This window comes from Saccopteryx leptura, chromosome 2, assembly GCF_036850995.1.
Source record: "Saccopteryx leptura isolate mSacLep1 chromosome 2, mSacLep1_pri_phased_curated, whole genome shotgun sequence".
NCBI lineage: Eukaryota > Metazoa > Chordata > Mammalia > Chiroptera > Emballonuridae > Saccopteryx > Saccopteryx leptura.
This window is the reverse complement of record NC_089504.1, coordinates 378,391,527-378,409,635: the sequence shown is the minus strand read 5'-3', so window position 1 is coordinate 378,409,635 and position 18,109 is coordinate 378,391,527. Positions and strand designations below refer to the sequence as shown.

Here is an 18,109-nt window from a genome sequence, read left to right as displayed (position 1 = left end):
GTTTGAACGGGTGAATGAAAGAAGATTGATAGTAGGTATATCTCTTGGCCTCATCCCTCATCCAAGAGCATTACAATCCAGTCAAACTGTTCTTTTTGTAATTCCAAGAGCACACCATGCTGTCTTTTGTAAAAGTCAACGCCTTGGCACAGGTGGTTCTTGTGCCTGGACATGCCCCCTCTCGGTCTACATGGAAAACTGCTCACCTGGGATAGGTACTGCTCCCTCGGTGAAGTTCTCTCTGGACCAAAAGCTCCTTCTTCTGGGCTTCTATTGAAGTATCTTTTCTTCCCAATTTGTAGTTCTTGGATTGGCTTTCTGCTTTTCCCTTCTGCCTGATTTGAAGCATCTGAGGTCAGGTTCATTTTTGCCAGGCACTTGAAAATTATTTTGAGGAATAAATGAATAGTTTTATAGAAACTTTCAGAAATCCTTTACAGTACCCAGTATGACAGTGTGGTTAGAGTTTGGGCATATTAAATGCTTTTTTGATTGATGTGCTAGATTGTCAGGTACTACCAAGCTTCAATTTTCTTAGCAGATATAGGCAGAATGTCATTTTAAATGGCATAATCACACCATTACACTTTCTTCCTTTGAAATATACATATACCAACAATAAAAGACACACACACACACACACACACACACACACTCCTTTTCACATTCTAACTCCAGGTCCTAGAAGAGTGTGTAACACAGATTGTTGGAGAGAAAAATAGATGTCTCTCATTCCTTTTACGACCTGATTTCTGGAAAGAACAGTGTCATACTGCAGCCTCCGTTTAGTCATTCCCCACTTACCCTTTAATGTCTAGCAGTCGTATCCCTCCCTGAAATTGTTCTCTCAGACCTAATTACAAAATCTAACAGAATTATATCAGTCTTCCTCCAGCCTGACTTCATTACAGCATTCAGCATCATTTATCTTTTTGAAATGTGCTGTAACTGAAAAGCGTGAGTTGTAAAGTTTTAAAGACCGTTGTTGAAATCTCTGCTCATCTTCCACTTACTACCTGTGTGACTTGGGGGCATGTGACCTTTTAACATCTATTCTCATCCTCCAATGATGCTTTCAATGTCTATATTGGGTGGCTGGGCGGGTCCGATGAGATTCTGTGTATAAAACGTAGAGCCCAGGGCCTGGCTTGCAGTCATCACTCAATAAATGTTGGCTCCTTTCCTCCCTTGACTTCGACTCATCACTCATTCTTGATTTTCCTCCAATTTACATCTCTGAATACATCTCCACAGGCCTTTTCTTTGCCTTGCTCCCCCTCCTCATTCCACATTTTCCTTCTACTTATTTCAGACTTTCTCCGTCTCTTACCTGAACTCTTTGCCATGCACAGAGTCGATATTCCAAAAATATGGACTGATTCAATAAAAGGCTCTGAACTGGCCTCTGTCTGTCTGATCTTTGCTTCTCCTGTGCATTGCATACTTCACAGTCACCAGTACTGATGTTTTTTTTTGTTTGTTTGGTTTTTTTGTATTTTTCTGAAGCTGGAAACGGGGAGAGACAGTCAGACAGACTCCCGCATGCGCCCGACCGGGATCCACCTGGCACGCCCACCAGGGGCGATGCTCTGCCCACCAGGGGGCGATGCTCTGCCCCTCCGGGGCGTCGCTCTGCCGTGACCAGAGCCACTCTAGCGCCTGGGGCAGAGGCCAAGGAGCCATCCCCAGCGCCCGGGGCCATCTTTGCTCCACTGGAGCCTTGGCTGCGGGAGGGGAAGAGAGAGACAGAGAAGAAGGAGGGGGTGGGGGTGGAGAAGCAAATGGGCGCTTCTCCTATGTGCCCTGGTGGGGAATTGAACCCGGGTCCCCCACACGCCAGGCTGACGCTCTACCGCTGAGCCAACCGGCCAGGGCCTGTTTTTTTTTTTTTTAAATAGCAAATTCAACAAGGTACTTGCTTTTTTTTAAAATTTTTTTTATTTTTTATTTATTCATTTTAGAGAGGAGAGAGAGAGAGGAGAGAGAGAAGGGGGGAGGAGCTGGAAGCATCAACTCCCATATGTGCCTTGACCAGGCAAGCCCAGGGTTTCGAACTGGCAACCTCAGCATTTCCAGGTCGACGCTTTATCCACTGCGCCACCACAGGTCAGGCCAGTACTGATGTTCTTTAAATACAGGTGTATAATGTCACTGCCACCTTCACCCCCCCCCCCCAAAAGAATACTTGAATTGCATCCCATTGTCTGAAGAACAAAATCTAAACTTTGAACACTCACTATACCCTGACCCTCTTGTTTGCCCAGCCTAATCCCTTCTTGTGTCCTTCCATATGCCCTGACTTCTCTCCCTATTTTCCCTCCCTCCCTCCCTCGTTCCTTTCCTTTCTTTTTGGTGAGATGAGGGGAGATAGTGAGATAGACTCCTGCATGTGCCTCTACTGGGCTCCACCCAGCAACCCCATCTGAGATCAATGCTTGAATCAACCAAGCTATCCTCAGTGCCTGGGGCTGACACTTGAACCAATGGAGCCACTGACTGTGGGAGGGGTAGAGAGAGAGAAGGGGGAGAGAAGCAGATGGTCATTTCTCTTGTGTGCCCTGACTGGGAATCGAACCCGGGACATCCATACTCTGGGCTGATGCTCTATCCACTGAGCAAACCAGCCAAGGTCTCTCCCTATTTTCAAAACCTCTACATGAATTTTTATTCCTCAGCGCCTTACTCAAACTTTTTCTTTACTTCAGAACGCCTTATTCTTCTTTTCCACTGAAATTCATACTGTGTTAACTACCAATTCCTCCACATAGCCTGCTTAGACCACCTCTTTTCCTCTAGTTAAAACTTATCTTTCTGCTGACACCTGGGTACAACTTATATTTTGCACTTAATTACCTTGACCTCGCCAGTCAGTGTGTTTGAATGCACACACTATGTCTTAACTCATTTGTCTTGCTGTATCTCTGGCACTCAGGAAGGGGGCTCACACAATGCTCATGCCTAACAATTCCTTACAGAGTTAAACTGAATTGAAAATCACCACGAATAGTCCTGCTTTTTAACAAGTGAATTATACAGGAGCCTTAGTTAGATGTAACAAAGATGAACATTTATGGAGCACCTCCTATTCCTGTTTTTCATGCACCACACTGTTCTAATCCTCACAGCAACCCCAGAAGGGAGGTATTACAAATGAGGAAACTGAGTCACAAACAAGTTAAAGAACTTAACCACAAATCAAACAGCTAGTCAGTGGAGGGAAGAGATCTGAAACAGCTTGCCTTTGGGTCTGTGCACTCAAATAATACTATTAGGTAGTGCAGATAGTATTTGGGAAATCTTCCCAGGAAAGTGGCGGAACCCCGAGCATGCCACCTGCCTCCCTAGAGATGGGTGACAAGCAGATGGATGGAGCAACCTCAGGAAGTGCGGGTTTGCACAAAGATTGTCCTCGTAAAATTCAGAGGACAGGAGATGACGCTGGTCTGTGCGTTGGCATCTTCGTGTCAGGACCAGGGGAAGCCAAATGTTGTGCAAACGTGCTTCTTGGACGCCTAAGCCTTTTGATAAGCAATCAAACCAGGGAGGCTTATCTGGTGACTGTCCTCCTGAGGTGACGTCACTGCTCACCCTGGCCCCTGCTGAAGGCTAGCCGAAGGGCTCTGGCAACCTTGTGCATTCCCCAGGGCTGAGAGATTTCATCAGCCCTCTGTCCTCAGGAACTGAGACTCCAGAGAAGTCTTGCAGCCTTTTCTCCCTCTTCCTTGGGAGGAGAAGCTGGACATGGTGGCCGCTCAACTGTGTTTTCTGTAAACTGTGTTTGTAGCACTCCACCTCCTCCAGCTACACATCGTGTGCTTCCCTGACTTCTTGGGGAGCTTGCTCGGCCCGGGGAGTGAGGTAGGGGCTTGCGAAAGTCCAGAAATGAGATACTGTGGGGCCGGGCTGCAGCTCACTCTCCCCAGTGCTTTCTCTTGTCCCCTACTCCCCATGCCCAGTTCTGTGTCCCATCACCCTACTGTTTGATCCCTGTGTTTCTCTCTTACTATGCAAGATATTAAAGCTGCTTGTGGATTCAGGAAGGCACTTGGTATCCAACAATTAAAATGCCCTGGGCCAGAAAGGTATTGGTTCAAATGAACTTTGTTTTAGGCATAAATGAATGGTGCTTTTTTTTTTTAATAGAAAAAAACTGGACCTTACAGACCCATAGTGACAGGGTGGGGACTGGGCCTTTAAGAGAAAAGTCTCCTGTCACTACCTCTAACTAGGCTCGGGTTACCTTTAAAGACGTTCAGAGAAAGCCACTTGCTGACCACCTGTGGTCATGCATTCCAGTCCATGACCCGACTGAGTCTCAGCAAATGGTTCTCAGCTAGCCTGACTTCCACACGGAGCTCTGCACACACTCATTTCCTCTTGCTCAGCAACAGAAGGAGAGCCAGGGGATAATATCTGGCCATACTTCATTTTGTATTTGAAGACAAGTTAATAATACTGCTCTCACAGCATCTGTCACACTTCCATCAGTATTTCCCGTGTTCCCGATAGCAACAAGTTCCACTTCACATGTGCCCACTGCCGGCTTCTTTCCCTCTTGTACGTGGGCCAGACCTTGGCTTTGGCCATGCGGACTGTGGTGTGGGGGTGCGACTCTGTTGGGAAGCAGAGTCTCTGTGTGTGACAGAGCACCAGGGTTGGAGGGGACACTTCTGCCTGAGCTCTTAGGCACCCCTGGGCAGGTGAGATGATGATGGGTGGGGGCCACACCCGCCCCTTTACCTCACTCTCACTTGGATGTGAACAGAGGAGAAATCAAGCTTCAAGCTGCTATTTTTCACTTCTAGTCCCTCCTGGAAGTTTCGGCTGAATAATGGACTATGTCGTTTGTGGGTCTTCAGAAGTAATAGACAGGTGTTGGGTGTCTTGTGTCTGTAGAAAAGGGAGCCTGGACAGCTGAGAATATAAACAACAGTCGCGTGGTAATATGAGCTCCTTGCATTTAAAGTCAGAGGCCTGGCAGCCGGGTAGGGGAAGGGGAGGCCAGGTTATGCTGGCCACCACCTGTCTAGGAGTCCAGAGGTGAGGTCAGTTTCCCAGAGAAACCAGGGCTCTGCTGAGAGCCCCATGTGGGGGGTGGGGAGGAATGCAATGGCTGAGATTCTGAAGCAGGTCACGGAACCTCTTTGGTCTTGACCCCCTGATACCAGCTGTTTTGGGAAATAGTTTTTCAAAACTTTGCCACTTCCATTTTCTCAATAAAATAACTGACATGTTATTTCGTGATATATCCAACTAAAATCAGGGCTGGAAAAATGCTGGGAATACAGGGAACCTGCTTTCCAGAGCTCAGCCATTTGTTGAGACTTTGGAGGGGGCTTCTAACTGGTTCCAGAAGACCCGGGTTCAAGTTCTGGCTTTGCCTTTGAGTATTGTTATTTATCTAAACCCTTGGGTAAAGTTTACCTCACTCCTAGGTTGCTGGACAGATAAAATACTATGTATGAAAGCCATTTACAAAAGTGTAAAAGGTTATGATACAAACGAAACGTACAGGACACTGGAGAGAATCAAAGGAAGGAGAAACTTGGTTCACCCCTGATGGTGCTTCGAGTCTAAACCTTAGTGAAGACTCGCAATTGTAGGGCACTTCATTTTTTCAAAGCAGTGTCTGTTTTGTCTTCTGACTCGTTATGGCCTTAGGAAATAGTAAACAGAAACAGCTAGAGGTGGGGGAGGGGATGGGTTTCCAATAGGGTTTTGATGGATGAAGAAGTTATGGCTTGAAGCAAAGGAGGGACTGCAGGTAGAAACGAGGAATGACAGGGCTCTAACTGGGCGTCTGCTTCTCAGCCAAGGGACACCATTTCAGATTTCATTTGGAGGAGGTTTTTCCTCGGGTCAGGTGACATTAAATGATCATTCTCAACTCCTCCTGTGCCCGAAGCTTAAATTAAATCCCTCAGGATTTTAGATTTGAGCTCCAGAATCTACTGCAGGTGGAAAAGGTGGCTGGAGTGTATGGGAAGAAGAAGCTGGCGACTATTCTTTTTGAGAGGCACATCTTTAAATTCAGAGTGCTCCCCATAAGCTTCAGTGGGGTCTGCTCCCCTGGGAATCTCCCTTTCCCCAAAATATCTCTCCAATCTTTTGGCTTCTATTATGGACCCTCCTGTTCTGCTTGTTTGTGTGTTTGGTGTTTGGCGTCCAAGTGAATGGTAGTATCCTAGCTTCCCTTCTCTCTGTAAACACCTGAGATCCCAGTCTCTTCAATAGGCAGGTTCCTTGAACTGGGAAGTTATCTGATTCTCTGCAAAGCACTTGTCCTTGGAGGAAATCCAAGGCATTGAGCATATCTGTATTGCCTTGGTTTAGCTCCAGATCCTGAAGTTTGGAGTTACAGCTCAGCCTCCTTGTCATTCCAGGAGCCGGAAGAAGTATCCTGCTTCTTGCCAGGCCTGACACCTGATGGGAAGGGGTTTCTCCTTTCTGTGCCACATCCGGAAGTTAAAATAGAGTGACACTAAAGCACTCTGGAGAGGGCCAGTCGCCGGATGTGGAGACTCAGAAATAAGACGGAGCTCATGTTCTGTGGAGTCATTTATGGATAGGCCTGGCTTTCGCTTTTTGGCCACAGTATCTCTCTTTTCTGAACAAAAGTACTCCCCTGTTTCCTGTCGTCTCGTGAAGGACATGCAATGTCGCAACGCCTTTAACTCCCCTCCATGTGCCACTGCAGGGCACAATGGACCATGGCCAGCTGTCATACTTGATGTCTTGCTGAACTGCAGGGAGGTATTTCCTTGCAATGAGTTCTTATGACCTTTAGGGATGTGATTCCCTCAGCTTTGGGACACTTGTGAAATGTTCCCATGAACTTCCTGTTGGCAGAAGAGCTGAGCACCAGCTTCTAACTCACACAGGACCCGAGAAGGGTAGTGACTACTGGTGCACTTTTTTGTGTGCGTGTGTTCCTCCTGGTCTATTTGAAAGCTATAGTGTGTATCTACTTCAGTTCTCATTTGTAGGGAGAGGCAAATGAACTGAGCAGAGAGGAAAGAGAATGGGCCGCATAGCCTCTGCTCTAAAACTAAGCTGGTTTAAACTCAGTCTTCACAGAGAATGCTCAATTGGCTGGATCCCTTTTACAGACAATTTCTCAGGTTGTTACCTGGGTCTAGGGAGAAAGTGGGCAGGCAGCACAACTTGGGACACTGAAGAACTGACCCCAACTTTCCAGGTCCTATGACTTGGGACCTATTAGACTTCATGTGACCCAGTTCATGCCCCTTGCAGGTTGATAGGGAATTAAATGATCCCCCAGAATGGAAAGGAAACATCCTCGGCTCCCTGGGGTACCCCAGGGCTTGGCTAGACGCTCTGCGCCTGGGTGCTCAGCCTCTAATTTGATTCTTTGCCTGGGATGGGGCTGTAGTACTGACAGGCTAGCTCAAGATGCACAGGGAGCAGTGTCCTCTCCTAACTGGTCCTCTGTGTTGTGTGTCTTTCAGATCGTATGTCTGTCCTTCCTTGGTATGTTATGTCTGCTGTCACAGCTTATTCCACAGACCTGTCCTCTCTTCTCAGCTTGTCATTTGGGAAGCAGCCTCCAGGAAACTTGCTGTTTTCCGTTGACTATGCCCAGGCTTCTTGTGCCCCCACCCGCAACCAAATAATTAAAAGAAAGCACTTTCTGCGAAGAAGAGAGCCAGTGTGAAAAGTCGCCCTAAACCGTGGATCAGGGGTGGCCTTGCAGGGTGACGACTCAATTCCTTGGTTCCCCCTCTCCTCCGCGTGCCCGCCCTCTTCCCCCAGAAAAATCGGGGGGTGCCCGGCCAATTGTCGCTTTGAGAAAGTTTGGTTTGTGATCCTATTTCATTAGGCTGATTGGAGCAGCCTTTTCCCGGAGGTAGAGTCCCTCCCAAGGTATCCGTGTAAGTCCCTCCCAAGGTACCCGTGTACAGTTACACTAGCAGTCACTGCCAGGCTTGCCCTTTCTGGACAGATATGACCTCCTCTTACCCCCCCCCTTAACCCCCTGCTCCTCCTCTTTTTGAATTTTTCTCCAGCGTCTGGTTTCTTCTCTCTCTTTCCTTCTTCTCCCACCTCCGCCTCTCCCTGCTCTCTGCCTCCCTGCAGCGCCAAGCCGGCTCTGCGACCTGGTCCGCCGCGCGCAATCCGCTGGGAGTTTGCTGAGCCGCCTCCGGGGGCCGGGCTGCCTAGTGCGGAGCGGGCACAGACGCCAGCCGGCGAGCGAGAGCCGCGGAAGGAAAACAAGCGGGCGCGCGCGGAGCCCCAGGAGGGCGCCGGGGGCCGGCGGGCACAGCCGGCGGAGGACACGCGCGCGCGGAAAAGTTAGACTCCCGGCGGCCGCGCCTGGGGCCTTGGAGCTTCCTCCCGGCGGCGCTCCGGAGGGGAACTTGATCTTCCTGCAGCTCGGACCGCGAGCGTTGCCCAACGTGAGAGGCCCGATCGCTCCGGGCGAGGGGGAGCAGGACGCGGCCGGAGGGAGCGCGGCAGCGACGGGGACCCATGCCGGCGGCCAACCTGATGGAGAACCTGCAGCTGCCCGCCTTGCAGGTGCCCCAGACGCAGGGCGCGCCCGAGGGCAGCCCGGTCTGGTCCAGCTCGTCGACCCCCACGCTCCGCCGCCGGCGCTTCAAGATGCGCCGCACCAAGAACGTGCACGAGCAGAGCCTAGAGGCTGGGCTGGCCCGGGACCTGCCCGGCGACTTGGCTCCTGGCAAGGAGTTTCTGCAGCTGCCAGCCATCGAGATCACGCCCTCCAGCGACGAGGACACCCCCTGGTCCAACTGCTCCACACCCAGTGCTTCCCCGCGTCGAAAACGGTTCCTCCTCCGCAAGTGGCTGAGGGTGAGGGAGCGGAAGGAGTGCAGTGAAAGCAGGTACGTCTCTGTTCTGCCCCGGCCTTTCTTCCCCTGCCCTCCTCCCCCTCCCAGAGCCGGCCGGGGCGCCGGGGCTCCCTGGCGGAAACTTGGGAGAAATGCAGAAGCCCAGCACCACACTGAGCTTCAGGCACTGAAGCGCCTGGCACAAGGGTTAGTGGCACTTGAGCTTCCATTCCTGTACCCATTTCCCCAGCCCAGAGCTAGGGGCTAGTGACTTTACTATATGTAGTATATCGAACACATTTGCAAGGGGCTTCATGCTGCATTCCATCTCGTTTGATCCTCACAGCAAAATGAATAATAAAAACCATAGCAGGTATCTATTGCACCTCTATCAGGTGTGGTCTTAATGGTGAGCACTTCACTCTCTATCTCTAAATGTAATCCTCACAAAAACTCTTTGAGGTAGATACCGCTAGTATTCCCATTTTACAGATGGATATATAGCAGAAAGGGAGAGACATTAAGTGGCTTCTCCACTTAGACTAATATTTGTTGTCTACTCCATTTCAATTTTTATTATTTTATTTTTGGCAGCACCAGGTTGCCTTTTCTGAGTCTTTAGACATCTAGGCCTGGTCCATGCCACGGTGGTGTGTGCCAGCAACCTTTTTGCCTGAGTCGATGTGGCATCAGACTTGTGGGGGAAGTTCGCTTTCCCTATACAATCAGTGTTGAAAGCCATAGGGCAGCTCTACACAGCCTTGGCTGAGTCGTGTTTGAGCCGAGCCCATGGCCTCGTGGAGGAGCTCATCCATTTCCTTTCAGACTCTGGGGTTACTGAGCCATTGGCCACCTTCCCTGGAACTCCCCCTCCTAATCTCTTCAGTTTCATTAATCTCACCTCAATAGGTACTTATGGAATGTTCTGTGAGTTCCAGGAGGGAGTGTGTGTATGGGGGGGGGGGACTGGGGGGTTGCTAGGAGAATGAGGGGATGTGGAAGTTGAGAAAAGGGATGGTGTAGAAATTAAGATCTGTGAGTTTCACCTGTATTGAAGAGATGGAGCCATTGGAAGACATACTATGTATGTCACATGGTACTGACTATATAAGAAAAGAGAGCAGAAAGACTTCTGGAAGGAAGAAACTCAAACCATAATGAATACAGATCAGCAGTAGAAAATAATAGGAAAAGTAAGAGGTCAGGACATGCCACCAGGAAAAGGAAACAAGGTAGACAAAGGTATAAGAACAGCGCGAGCCATGTGTCTTAAGGGACATTGCAGAATGAGCGGGGTCATACAGAGGAAGAGTATCCCTTGCCTCCCAGGGTTTCTCTTTTCTTGGGCGCAGTGATTGGATGTGGTTATTCCTGCAGATGTAGGTGGAAAGCTTTGTTCTGGGGCTACAATTTTTTCTTTTTTATTAAATTTATTAGGATGACAGTGCTTAACAAAACTATACAGGTTTCAGGTGCACAGTTCCACAACACATCATTTGTACACTGTATTGTGTGTTCACCACCCCTCTTCTGGGGCTTTTTGTGGACCTATGGGGTAACAGGTTTTTTTGTCTGGTACTATACAGCCTGCTGTCTTTTTCACAGAGTACAGGGAAATGGGGCAGTTTTGGTGGGAGCTCATCTTGAACGAAAATAGTTCATTATGGTTTGTCAGCTTTCTCTTCAAATGTGGGAGACCTGGTTCTGATCTTGAAATTCTGCCATGTAGGCTGAGGACAGAACATGGGGAAAGTTCTACATTGCTGGCCAGGGTGGGCATGGGGTAGATTTGTTTAGATTTAAGAGAGGCTTCCCTGGTTTTGAGAATTGTCTAAGGGTTCAGTGGAATCTTCATTTCTGTTGGAGTAAGAAACTTAAAAATTTTTATTTATTGATAGATTTTAGAGAGAGAGAGAGAAGAAGGAAGAGAAAGAGAGATAGAAACATTGATATGTGCCCTGACTGGGGATCAAACCCACAACCTTTGCACATCAGAGTGATGTTCTAAACAACTAAGCTGTGAAGCCCAGACTAAGACAGTTCTTTTAAATGGTGGTTCTTGTTGCATTAGAAGAATGCACGTATATATGTATAAAAAGGTAGACTCTGCATTCAAACCCAAATTTGTCCAACTTAAATCTCTACTCTTAGCCACAGTTATGCTGACTCCGGTTGGATCCTATCTGGATTGTGGCTCAAACAAAACCCCGTCATTTTTAGTCCTTAGAAATGGAAAACTTTTTGGAAAGAAAAGAAACAATCAAGGTAGATGCACACCAGGATTCCCTTAGAAGGACATGGCATTTAGAAGCAAAAGAATACAAAGAATATTGGTCTTAAAGTTGGAAGACTTAGGTTTAAATTTAAGTTCTATTATTTAAAAAAAAAAGTTGTATAATTTATTGTTTTTGGAGAGTTGGACACCTCACTTGAACTCTACGTGTTTCACCTTCTCCGTCTGTGGAAGGGATATCTGTGGGTTAATGGGAGATCTTAAGAGTAATACAAGTGAAAATGGTTTATAAACTTCCCCTTGCTGTGCAGGGGTGAAGAAGTATTGTCATGGTTCTGTGAGTGTCTCACATGGAGTGGGTGTGTGTTTGAGAGAAGGAGGTTATGTACTCACCTGAAGCCACACGTGAGACTCCTCACACATTACAGGATTTGGAAATGACAGTTGGAAAATGATTCTGCTATGGTGTGCTTTGGAGGGATTAAGCATACTGTGGTGGCCCAGCATGGAGTCTCCTATTCACATACCCCACCCCAAATATACCTCCCCACATACAGAGAAAAGCACCTTTAGGTCTGCCATGGCATTCTTGCTGATGTGGAAGAAGGCAAAGTAGGGGCTGAGAGGGCCATAACCTTTGGGTTTTAACTACTAAATTGAAAATACAAAATACAAAGAGGACCAGGAGACCCCTTTCTTCTTGTTAACCCTGGGAAGAAAGCAGTGGAGAAAATGGCAATGTATTAGCATGGCTTGGGGATCCAAGGACCCAGGAGTTTAGCACGGAAACATCCCAAGTTCAGTCTTGTCTGGTTCATCTTTGTATCTTCACTGTCTAACACTGTCCTTGCCCTTTCCTGTGAGCCATAGATGTTTGTTGATAAATAATATAATAGTGAATGAATGATTCCTTTTTCTGTACTGTTTGGATAGAATTATCTTTATTTATGAGCCAGGGAAAATTTCCTTGAGGAGGTAAGTTCAGAGCTAAGCTTTTCTTTTTTCTTTATTGAGATATAATTTACATGCCATGCAATTCACTCATTTTTACAGTACACAATTCAGTGGTTTTAGTATAAACATGTACAACTGTCCCCACAGTGAATTTTAGAACATTTTTATGATCTCTGAAACATACATGTACCTTTTTATATTACCCGTAATGTCCATATTCCTCATCTCTCCAGCCCTAGGCAACCTGGAATCTACTTTTTTTAGAGGCTGAGTTTTGAATGGGGATCAAATGCCTATTTGGTGAAAGCAGTGTGGGTATTTTGGCTTCAAGATGGGGATGGATGACCAAGTGTGGTCTTGATGAGGGAGGTGAGAAATTGAAGGTGGGGAGGTAATGGCCTAACAAACTACAGGACAGTTTGAATGTCAATGAATCTGGCAGCCAACAAAGATGTGTTGAGATTCTCTAGACTGGGTGCTTTATATACAAGGAGGATTCGACTAAGTGGGGAACTATTGTACGTTCTGGGACCTGGGAGATATGTAATCTGAGTGGCATTTGAATTAATTCTTGCTATTCTGTGTGAACTGGATGGTGAGGTGAGGTAGAGGTCAGAGCCTTGCGTTGATCTTCCAGTGGTTTGCCTGGGAATCATGTTAGCTACCATTTAACATAAGATGGTACTGTTATTTTTAAATAATAATAATAATAATAATAATTATTATTATTATTATTATTATTATTTTGCTGGCCACGTTGCTCTCTGAGCTCTTTGCGTAATGCCATCTGAAGTTGACGTGGCAAGCTCTAAGAATGAGTACTGCATTTCTCCCGAAATCCCGTGGGAGAAATGGTTGCGACGCTTGTTCAAAACCCAGACGGAGGTCAGTGCTCCTCTCTGACCTGCTGGATAGTGGCAAAGTCAGAAATGAGATGGTGCTACATCTTCTAGGGTGGCATCCTGCCGTCCCCTGGAGGGGACAGGAAAGCTGACCCCGGCAGGTGACAGGTGAGCAGGTATGGATGGCTAACTACAGGCACACAGAAGCAGTTCTCTGGCTGTCTCTCCCCAGGCGCCCTCTTTAGGGACACCATTCACACCAGCTTTCCCCTTGGCTGTTCTGTCCCCTCGTCTGTATAAGATACCTACCTGTCAGGACTGTTCACAGTCTAGGGCAGGGGTCGGGAACCTATGGCTCGCAAACCAGATGTGGCTCTTTTGATGACTGCATCTGGCTTGCAGACAAATCTTAAATAAAAAAATAATAATAATGTTAAAATATAAAACATTCTCATGTATTAGAATCCATTCATTTCCTACCGCTCATGTTCGTGGTTGTGGGTGGCTGGAGCCAATCACAGCTGTCCTCCGGGACAACACCAAATTTTTATTGGATAATGCATAACGTACACAGGTCGTTGTATGGCTCTCACAGAATTACATTTTAAAATATGTGGCGTTCATGGCTCTATCAGCCAAAAAGGTTCCCGACCCCTGGTCTAGCAGGTGGGTAGCTAGAGTCTTGTCAACTTGGAGCCTCAGGGTTTAAATTTTTTTGATTGACTGATTTTAGAGAAAGAGGGGGAGAGAGACAGAGACAGAAACATCAATCCATTTCTGTATGTGCCCTGACCAGGGATCAAATCAGCAATGTTTGCGTACCAGGAGGACATTCTGCACAACCGAGCTATCCTCGTCCGGGTGAGCCTCAGGGATTTTGCTTAGCTGCACCTCTGACCTCACGTGGGGCCTCCCTGATTCTGCTCAGCCTGCTTGGCTAGCAGGTGCCAGCCTACCTGGAGTGTGGGTTTGCAGGTAGTGAACGTACATCTCTGGTATATTAATCTTTATTCTTTATTCCTTTCCTCTTACCTTTAGAGCACGTCTTCTGTTTCAGCTTCCAGTTTCAGCTCAGTTTTCAGGGGAACTGAAATGCCCTGTGCGGACCGTGCCATGTATGAGGAGCACAGGGGAGTGTGGGAGAGAAAAAAACTCAACACAAAGCACCAAACAAATGCAAAGGAAACCTGGGATTTGTCAGCAGGTTAAGTAATTAATCAGTGCTGGGTAAGGTTACACTAGCAGAAATCTCCACCTGACCCATATAGTTCCTTGGGGACAGCGACTATGTCTTAGTTTGTGCCAGTTTTTCTGCTAAGCACCTTAAATACACAATCACGTTTAATCCCCACAACAAAATTCCAGGTGGGTGTTGGAGCCAAAGATCCTGAAATTCAGAGGTTAACTTGTTCCTGCCTGATCAGAGGCGAGAGTGAGATTTGCACCAGATGCTGCACCATTTCTCCAGGGCCTGGAAACAGTCGGCCCTTGTGTGTTTGATAGCTGTATAGGTGGAGGGGGAGGTTCTGAAGGAAGGTAGGCCGAGATCAGAAAGATAGGGAGGCCACAGAGGGAAAATGTGGAGGGGTCGCGGGCAGGCTCAGCCATGTGTGAGGCTGGTGCCGACAGGCCTAGGTGCACTGTGCCGTGAGAAGCAGCTAACCTCTGCCTGTAGACGTGGTTTCCAGATTCAGACAATCTGTGGAAACTGAGAAGGTAGTGATGGAGCCCCGTGGGCTGATTCACTCTGGCAAGGTTTCTCTCTGGCAGTTGGTGTTGTGAGAGTTTCCATGGTGGTTATGCACTTGCGGGTGACAATTACTTGTCAAGCAAAAGACTGGGATGACTCTGGGGCAGATAAGCAGGAGATAACTCTGCCCTGCTTGGTTGGTTTCTCCCAGGTATGCTCTTTACACCACCAGTTGCTATGATGGCCACTATTAATTGCTTTCAGGGTAGCTCTGCGGTTCTCATTAAGGTTTCTGGATGGCCAGGCTGTCAGAGGGGAACTTCCTTCCGGACCCCAGTGGGTGAGCCACCGGGCCTGGCCTGAGCGAGAGCCTGGGGTGGTTGCCGGGTTGCTGTGTTGCTATGTACAAGTGCTTTATGGAGTCTTTTCCTGGAACCTTTGCCCTTGTGTGGTTCGGTTCTTTCCTCCATAGCCCGAATCAGCGCGGTGACTCGCCAGGGGCCTGTTGTACCCATGTGAAGGAAGATACAGCTTTTAAATATTTTGGGGTGTGGGGTGTGCTGTGTGCTCTTGCCTTGTGATTTTAGAGCCTGAGGAATCTTTTTTTTTTCTCCCAGAGCAGATGGAAAAGCTTCCATCAGGGGCACAGAGTGGAAACCAAATGTGGACCTTCGGGTGGGGGGAGGGAGGCAAGGTGGCGATGCTTTGAGCTGGCGATAAGAGATATCATGCAATAGCCTGCCACCTTCACATGCCACTGTGGGTGGCCATGTGCCACTTCCTAGAGATAGTCCTGCTCTTAGATATTCTCCTCGGTTTTCAGAAGGTTGTCTGGGTTTTTGAGTAGATAACACAGTTCAGAATCATCAGCAGGAAAATGTACCTTACCGATGACCAGTGGTGGAAGAGGAGAGAGATAAGGACATGTATAGCTTTTTCTTTTGAGGCCCTGATACACTGTTTTGGACAGGTAATGAGATGCCTTTCTTCCACAGAATCTGTCCCTATCCTGATTGGGTTGAGATGGCTTGTTCAAGCCTGATTCGTAGATCATGATAGCACATCTGGGCGGTGGCCTGGCACTCAGGCCTCTGTGTAGAGTCTGGGCCATTTCTGTCACATTTCTGGAACTTCTTTGTTCTTCTTCAGGTCTCTCCATGTTAGCACAGTGTCATGATAATGCTTGTTCCCAGCCTGGTGCCTCTTAACTTCCACCATCTGACCACAGAGCTTTTCAGTGTCGCTGCTTTTGGTTAGCAAGTTTAGTCAGGAAATGTGGAAGATGAGTCAAGAGCCCCCCCCCCCAAAAAAAAAAAAAAAACACAACAATTAACCAGCCACTTGGTTTTTTCCTTCTTTTGCAACTATGGAAACAGAAATTGCCTGGGGGCCTGGTTTGGGGATGGGGGCATGGGATGACCCATGCAATATCTGCCCCAGCATATTAGGAAAATACTGGAAGACAGTGGGTGGTTAGGTTAGTGACACATTTCTGAGTCTCTCCAAGGACTTTCTAGCTCATGTCTTAAAGTAAATTTTTATGTATGAAAGTCAGTGAATATTGTGTTTAGTAGAAAAGTAAGTTAATATAAAACTTTTGGATAATAGGTGAGGGAAAAGCAGCTGATCATTTTATCATGCTAAGTCAACCATCAGTAGCATGTTATTCTCTCCCTGCATTTGTTCTCACTCAGATTTTCTTTCTTTTTTCCTCCCTTCTTTCCTTCCTTCCTTCCTTCCTTCCTTCCTTCCTTCCTTCCTTCCTTCCTTCCTTCCTTCCTTCCTTCCTCCCTCCCTCCCTCCCTCCCTCCCTCCCTCCCTCCCTCCCTCTCTTCCTCCCTCTTTCCTTCCTTCCTTCTTTCCTTCCTTTCTTCTTCTTCTTCTTCTCCTCCTCCTCCTCCTCCTCCTCCTCCTCCTCCTCCTCCTCCTCCTCCTTCTCCTTCTCCTTCTCCCCCTTATTCTCCTTCTCCTCTTTCTCCTTCTTCTTTTTTTGCAAGAGACAGAGTCAGGAAGGGAGAAAGATGGAAAGCATCAATTTGTAGTTGCAGCAGTTTAGTTGTTCATTGATTGCTTCTCATATATGCCTTGATGGGGAGGGGGCTCCAGCCAAACTAGTGACCCATTGCTCAAGCCAGTGACCTTTGGGCTCAAACCAGCAACCTTGGGATCATGTTGATGATCCCATGCTCAATCTGGAAACCTTGCGGTTTCGAACGTGGGACCTCAGCGTCCCAGGCTGACGCTCTATCCGTGGTGCCACCACCAGCCAAGCACTCAGAGTTTCTTTCTAACTGAGGGACTTCTTTTCTTTCCTATAACCTTTTCTTTACCTTGTTGCAGCAGAAGGTAAGGGAGAACATAGGTCTGTAGGTTGGGAACTGATGAGTCTGTGAAATAAGGAAAAAAAATGAATTTCTGAAGCACTGCTTCTGGAGGAACCATCAGATTGAGATACTTCTCCAAAATGGGGAGCCCTCTCATCAGAGAAGATGCTGTGTAGCCTCATCCTCATGTGCTCCAGAGCCCAAGCGTGTCCTGTGTCAGGGCTGGTCTGACCCCGCGGAGCAGCCTGCCTTGGTCCAACAAGCCCTTGTCCTCCAGTTGGTTCATGACACCCCGGAGCTCTTTCTGACCTTGTTGCTGATTCTCAGGGTTGGCAGGAATGGGGAGAGTAAACGTCACTGTGGGCAGGATGGAGCTTCTCCAGAGAGCGGGTTGCCCTCAGCTTGGATGAAAACGTATGTTTTCTCTACGTGTGTGATGATCCACATCTTCCAGACATGTGACAATTTCACTTAAAAAGAAAAGAAAGCGTTCTCAGGAAGGAGGATTGTACCATCTCTCTTGGTTCCTTCTTTACGTCCTCAAGCCATACTCTTGAGAAAGTCTTACCTAGGATCTATCTGCAGTCCTGAAATCCTTCATGGTACAGTTCAAACTCCTTGTTCATTTGTTTTCTCTTCAGTGAAGATGAGAGAATATTTGGTCACTGTCATTAATTAATAAAAACTCAATATTAGTAACTTGGGCTGTTCCTTCCAGATTCTGAGAGAAGCCCTAGCTTTGTACTATCTACATGGACCTCACGGGTTCTCCCTGGAGGAACTTAGAGTCACACGTGTCAGAAGACAGGGCAGGTCTTCAAGGCGAGCAGGGTAAAAAGTGGTCTGCCATTCAGAAAGTTCTCAGCGATCCTGAAAGATTTTTTTCCCTCTCAAGTGACTTCTCCATGCTTGCATTGCTTTCCAACAGTCCTGTTGGTTGCCACGCCTTTTGTTTAGCATTCAGACAGATCAGGCTGATACTGTAGCTAACTCAGAAGTGATTTTTTTTTTTTTTGTATTTTTCTGAAGTTGGAAACGAGGAGGCAGACTCCCACATGCGCCCGACCGGGATCCACCTGGCATGCCCACCAGGGGGCGATGATCTGCCCATCTGGGGCATTGCTCTGTTGCAACCAGGGCCATTCTAGCACCTGAGGCAGAGGCCATAGAGCCATCCTCAGCGCCCAGGCCAACTTTGCTCCAATGGAGCCTTGGCTGCGGGAGGGGAAGAGAGAGACAGAGAGGAAGGAGAGGGG

General features: G+C 47.7%; 1 protein-coding gene across 5 annotated transcripts in view; it reads left to right on the top strand.

Moving 5' to 3' along the window:
• Positions 1-18,109, top strand: part of GRAMD1B (GRAM domain containing 1B) — a 184,114-nt gene that overhangs the window by 3,375 nt on the left and 162,630 nt on the right. For 4 of the 5 annotated variants that reach the window (XM_066365298.1, XM_066365297.1, XM_066365294.1 and 1 more), the window contains exon 1: positions 8,025-8,864. In XM_066365298.1, coding sequence (XP_066221395.1) covers positions 8,491-8,864 — 374 coding nt within the window. In that variant the 5' untranslated portion in view covers positions 8,025-8,490. Of the gene's footprint in view, positions 1-8,024; positions 8,865-18,109 lie in introns of those variants that run through there. The other variant, XM_066365293.1, reaches the window with a different exon arrangement.